This window comes from Leishmania mexicana, chromosome 31, assembly GCF_000234665.1.
Source record: "Leishmania mexicana MHOM/GT/2001/U1103 complete genome, chromosome 31".
NCBI lineage: Eukaryota > Euglenozoa > Kinetoplastea > Trypanosomatida > Trypanosomatidae > Leishmania > Leishmania mexicana.
The window spans coordinates 1,249,699-1,255,698 of record NC_018335.1 but is presented as its reverse complement, the minus strand read 5'-3'; the positions used below and the strand labels follow the sequence as shown (position 1 = coordinate 1,255,698).

The 6,000-nt window shown below is 61.6% G+C and overlaps 2 protein-coding genes across 2 annotated transcripts; both read right to left on the bottom strand.

Moving 5' to 3' along the window:
• LMXM_31_3210 (conserved hypothetical protein) lies at window positions 1-657 on the bottom strand (the record flags this gene model as incomplete). Its single annotated transcript, XM_003878123.1, has 1 exon — window positions 1-657. The coding sequence occupies one exon, from the start codon at window positions 655-657 to the stop codon at window positions 1-3; it is 657 nt and encodes a 218-aa protein (XP_003878172.1).
• Window positions 658-1,447: 790 nt separating this feature from the next.
• LMXM_31_3200 (conserved hypothetical protein) lies at window positions 1,448-5,413 on the bottom strand (the record flags this gene model as incomplete). Its single annotated transcript, XM_003878122.1, has 1 exon — window positions 1,448-5,413. One exon carries the CDS (start codon window positions 5,411-5,413, stop codon window positions 1,448-1,450), a length of 3,966 nt encoding a protein of 1,321 aa, XP_003878171.1.
• Window positions 5,414-6,000: the final 587 nt, after the last annotated feature.

Sequence of the window (6,000 nt, the reverse complement as noted above, 5' to 3'; positions counted from 1 at the left end):
CTAAAAGTGCATGCGCCCTTCGCGTCGAAGAACCTCATCCTCCTCCGCCTCCATCCGGGCGACAACGATGGACTCAATCAGCTTATCAAAGGCCGCCTTGAAGTTGTCGCTGTGGTAGTCGAGCGACGTCTCCAGCACCTTAATTTTCTCTAGGCCCTTCGGCATGGAAGGCAATCCCTCTCCTGCTACATTGTTCGGGGGCGTCGAGTGATGGGCAAAGACGAGACAGTGCCTGTCAGGGACCCGAACAGCAAAGTTGCCAAGCGCGTCCAGCTCCGACTGGTTCACGGCGAACGTCTTGTGCCACAGCGACAGCTCTTTCTCACCGTTCTTCAGTGCCGGGTTGAACACAAAGATGATGCCATCTGCTTTGCTCGCAACGGCCGGCCACCCCGCCTGGTGCTTGCTGTTGCCGCTGAGGTCCCAAATTTGCACCAACACCCGCTTCGTCTTGGCGTCGCCACCGGAGAAGACAACTCGGCGTTCGGTGAGGTTCATGGAGTCGAGCTCGATCTCCGTCTCCACAATGCGGAGCGGGTTCGTCTCGTAGTACTTGCTCGTCGCCGTCTCGCGCGTGCCGCTCAGAAAGTTCGTGATGGTCGTCTTACCGCTCTTGACCGGGCCAACGACGATGATCTTGATCTTCTCCTCTGCCATGGTGCGTATGGGGGAATGTGCGGTGGCGGCGGAGCAAAGCGAGTCAACGAATGGTAGAAAGACACGCCGAGGGGAAGCACACGTCTGATGTGGAAGGGGTGCTCTGCCTCCAGTGATCAATGCTCTTGTGCGTGTGCTGCTGGAGAGGCGGACGCGTGATCACCTGCGATGCAGATTGTATCGCGGATTCGCTGTTAATAGGGGGAGAAGGCAGAGGACAAGAAAAGCCCGAGACGAAGGGTGGATTAAGTGAGGACGAGTCACGTCTCGGTGGTGATGCTACATAAGCCCGTTGGCATCGATTGTCTCGCTATCGCCGCTGCGTCGCGCGCATCGCCGTGATGCATCGAGTGCGTGTGGGTGTGACTGGGCAAGAGAAAGAGAGAGGCAGAGAACCTTCGTGCTCGAAGACACCACACGCACATGTGCAGCGAAGGCGAGCAGAGGCACCCGTGTCTGCCGTCGCGAGTGCGCGAGAAGCGCCGTCTTGAGGGGGAGGCAAGTCGTGAGGCGGAAGAAGGGAGAAGAAACACATGGAGACGGGGCGTTGCGAAAGGAAACGCCGAACAAGAAAAGACGCGGAGAGCAGAAGAGCTGCGCCCCAGTAGCTTCCAAAAGGGCACCCATAAAACATGAGGTGCACCGAGCATGTGTAATGTACATCCACACCCCCACCCCTCCTTCGCGCCACCTCTCGCGCGAGACGAGCAGCACCGCACAACACACGAAAACATCTGACAAACAAACACCTTTCGGAAGAACGTGTGTGACAACAGGCGGTCGAGGCGAGTTACAGATCCGTCGTCGACTGTCCCCAATCCTTCTTTGGCCTCTTGCTCTTATCAGATCGGCGGCTACTACTGCCATCGCCCTCGTCTCTAGCCGGAGGCTCAAGCTTGACAGGGTCGCCTTGCGCCCAGACGTAAGTCACGGGGTGCATGAGCGGGTTCTCGCGGCTCAGCAACTCACTGCCCCACGCACATGTACGGTGCGGGTCCACCTGCTTCAGTATCTGCTTGAACTCCGCTGGCTCTATCGGTCCTAAGAAAACCGACTTGGGCCCCGCTGTCTTGCGGCTGTATTGGGCCCATTGCGCGTCCCAGTGCCGAAGAAGGTCGCTGTGGGCCGTGGACCAGTGGTAAGCCCCCTCCGTCCTCGTGATCAGCGCCGCTATCACCGCCTTTTCTACGACTGTCTTCAAAGTCTTTGGCGCGGCTTGACCGTCCTCCTCGGCGGGCGGTGATGAGATGTCGACAGGAGCGGCTGCTGTGCCTGTCGCCCAGTCATAGAGCCCACGGCGAAGCAAGAGGTGCCGACGAAGGTAAGGCACGACCTCCTCCACCGATACCCGGGCCACCGAGGAGACCTCAGCCGCTGCCTTCCTATCCTCCGCTCTGTGAAGGTCTTGAGTCGGATGTCCTGATGGGATCCCGGCGCGAACAACGCTTGAGTCCAGAGAAAAGCGGTCCCTAGGGCTTGCCGCCGCCGCTGCGGTGAACTCGTCGGCCACGGCAGCGGGGACCTCGTGCGTCGTGCTGGCGTCCCTATCAAGGACAGCGTCATCAGCGGAGGCGGACGAGGCTACAAGAGGTCCGTCCACGATGGTGGAGCGCAGATGAGGCCATCGGTAGATGGCACTCCTCAAGGCCGGCCCCCAGCACTGCGCCTCTGCACGTGGTACACCGAGGAAGGCGAGGGAGGTGAGCTGCTGCGCCGTCGCCGTCGACACGCCAGACATCACTGCGGCGGCACTGGTGGACGACAGCGCAGATATGCCGCTCGAGTGCGGATGGCCGTGCGCGAAGCCGCGCACGCTGTCCTCCACCACCTGCATCGACTCCAAAGCATCGTCGCAGATAGCGGTGTAGAAAAGAGAGGCAAAGGATGTCCCGACTGCCATGGAAGGGTCGATCGACATCGAGGCGGTCATGGGGCCAGGCAGCATCCGGGAGGGCAGGAGGACCCCGTAGAAGAGATACACGGGATTCTCTGCTACGTTTGTGCCATCGGTCACGGCGGTCTGGATCAGCTGGTCCATGATGGTGGCCGAGTAGCCAGGGTACATGGCCAGCAGAATGCGAGCCACCTGCACGGCAGGAATGCACCCATGCAGCGGCGTCGACGACTGTGGGCCTGGTTTTGGTGGCAGAGGCGCTGCTGCAGCTGGGTCTGCAGCGTGCAGCTGAGGGTCCTCGCTCTTTGCGACGGGGATTTGACTCTCCCGCCCCCGCGCCTCCGCCCAGCGCTCCTGCTCCTCTCGCTGCTTTATGAGGATTTCCGCCTCGACAGCGCGGCATAGCTCCAGAAAGACAAACCGCTCGGCTTGAAGCAGGTCGAAGAGGACGTCGCAGAGGGCACCGCGAGACGTGAGACCGTAGGCGTATGTAAGGGGGCCGGCCACCAGCTGCCGAGAAGCTGTGTCAAGTGCGTAGGTCAGCTGCAGCCCCTCCGCCGGCAGCTGCTCCATGTCGTCGGCGAGATGCACAGTGTGCAAGACATGCCGCAGGTCCCACAGGGATGTGGGAGCAATCCCGAGGTCTTGGGACTGCGGAGCGCCGCCAGCGTCCGTCGCAGGATCACTGGGCGCTGCCGTCTTGCGCACGACTCCGTTACCCGAGCCCCGTCGAGCCCGTGCGTCCTCAGTCATCGCCAGCCGCGTCGCAGGCGGCAAAAGATACGTGTAGTGGTCGGGCCTGTTCAGCCACACCACGAGCAGAAACACCCCGATGTACTCCTGAAAAGACATAAACATGGTCGTCGCCGTCGTGGTGCTCGCCTTGCATGAGCCACGGTTGTCCCAGGCCCTGCCCTCCACAGTTAGCGGTGACACCTGGCGCTCCTCCGGTTGTTGCTTCGAGTACCACAGCAGCTCCTGGCGCTGCGAGAGCAACTCATGCACAAAGACCTCGGCTACGACAGGGTGCAGATGCAGGAGCGGAACAGAGCTGCGGCTGCGTAGTTGCAGCGGAACGTCGGGGCGCAGACCGTACGGCGGTACCCATTGTGGCACTGATGCCGGCGACAGCCACCCCTGTGCACCAGAGGGGGATAAGAGAAAGTCACTGCTGTTGGCACAGCTGCCCTGGAAGCTCGTGCCGCCCCTCAGGTGCAGACTCTGCAACAGAGACGCCTTGATGCTGGTGTGCTGCGGGTCAGAAATTGTGAGCACCTCCTGCAGTTGGCTGCGCAGCCCTTTGCACGGTGCGAGGTGCAGTGACCCTTGCGCGTGGTTCTCCGTGTCCAGCATCGCTTGCGCCTCTTCCCTCCTCGTGTCCTTGCCGCTCAGTGCTGGCGCCGTCTCCCCGGGACCAGTAACTGCCGTGGCAGCCGCAGGAGCGAGCGACTCAGCCGTCTCGAATGCGTAGCGCATCCTCGCTTCACCACCTTTGCCTGGCGCCGGGAGGCGCGATGCCGCCGCCCCTGCCTGCCACAACGCGATATTGCCCTCCTTCGACGCCTCTTGCTTGTTCTCGCTCTCTTCCTCCCCGATGCCCAGCTGGCGACCGGACTGCACATGCAGCATCGTCAGTGCAATTCCTCGCGCCACCTGCAGGTCTCGCTGCAGACGCTCCGCCCGCTGCAGCTCCCTTATGTAGTCGCGCTGGAACAACTGCACGTCCGCGGCAAGTGCGATGTTGTGCTCATGTAATATGCTAAGGCGTGCGGAGAGCTCAACCGACTGGCGGGCATAGCGAGAATTGAGCTTCAGCAGCGATTGGACTTTGTTCTGCAGACGGTCATACTGGGCACGCAGGTCACGCAGCTGGTCCTCCGTCCGCTCCAGCAGTAGCTCCTTCTCAGCCCTGGAGATGAGGCGCTGCACGTAAGCCGCGTCTCGCCGCTCCGGTGGGCGAATCGATGCATGGCTACATTCCAGCCCCAAGATGTCTCTTGTGGTGACTGCAGCGAGCCTTGCGGTATTCGATCCTTCACGGGTGCCGCGACCGTGATCGTCGCCGCCATCACCGAGACCCGCGCTGGCCACGCCGCGACTGTCTTGAAGGGTGTTGGTCACGGCCGCCACCACTGTGACGGCCGTGCTTTGTTTGCCCAAGATGAGGTCCTGGTGAAGACGGTGGTCTAGCAGCGTCTGAGTCAGCTCTATTTGATGGCACAGGAGGTCCTCCAGGTGGTGCTGGTGCCGCTTCTGCATTCCCATTTGGGACTTGAAGTGGTCGCGCTGCACGGCGGCCTCCTCAACCAAAGCAGCCATGCGGGCCTCCGTCATGCGCACCTTTTCATACGCCGCAGCGACAGCGTTCTGCTCCTCCGGTGTAGTTCCCAGTAGCCCGCCACCGCCTCCATCTCCATCCGCTGCCTTGCTGGTTGAAGAGCCGCCACCCTGCTGCCACATCCACCACTCCATCCGCAGCTGCCCTTGCTCCTCCCGAAGCTCATCAATGTGATCGAAAAGGAACCGAAGGAGCTTCACCAAAAACGGCCGGTAGACGCCTGCGTTGGAGGAGAAGAGGGCCAAGGCAGCACGCGCCAGCTCCAATTTTGTTGTGGCAGTGCGGGAATGCGCGACGTACGCGGCCGCCGCCTCCTCCGAGGGCCATCCGACACTTGTGCACTTAGTGGCAGGCGCGAACGGCGGCGAGACGGAGGAAGTCGAGGAAGCGCAGGTCGGCGCGGCCGGTGGTGGCACCGTACCCAGAGAGGACACGGCTCCGCTACCCTCAAGTTTGTCCTTCTCTGGCAGCGACTCCCATGGCGCAAGCACCTGCTTGAGTTGCTTGAGTAACACCTCCGACATCATGCAAGAGAAGCAGCAGAAAGTGCGTTTGGGTCGCTGCCCGTGTGTATGCTTCTTCTCTGTCTCTGTGTGTGTGTCAGCGTCAGTGCAGGAGGCGCTGCAGTGATGTTTGTGCGTGCGCCCGCTGCGTCCCACGCAGGTGAAGATGCCGCACAACGTGGTTGGGGAGGGCGGAGAGGGGAGAGTTGCGTGAGTTGAGCTGAATGGTTCAAAGGAGGGCGAGAGGGACACGGAGCGAAGAGCGCAATGCGAGTGGCGGAATGATCATAGAGGCATCACACAGACACACACCAACAGACGTGCGTGGCGATCCCTTCCGTGTCAGACGATTGCTGCCTCTTCCGCTTAACCTCGCGAGACGAGGCGCGTGTCGCCACTTGCCAGCGTCGTCTTGGCGCACGCCTACTCAGAAGCGGTTCTACGTTTTTTCCCCCTGCTTTGCTTGTGCGCCTCCCTTGGCGAGGCATGAGGGACTCAGCGCGGCACGCATCCAATGAAGGGACGAGGAAGGACAAGCCGGGCCCGCTAGACGCACGGCCCCCGATTCGACGGCAGGACGGCTCGTCCATGGCGACGAGGATTCAGCC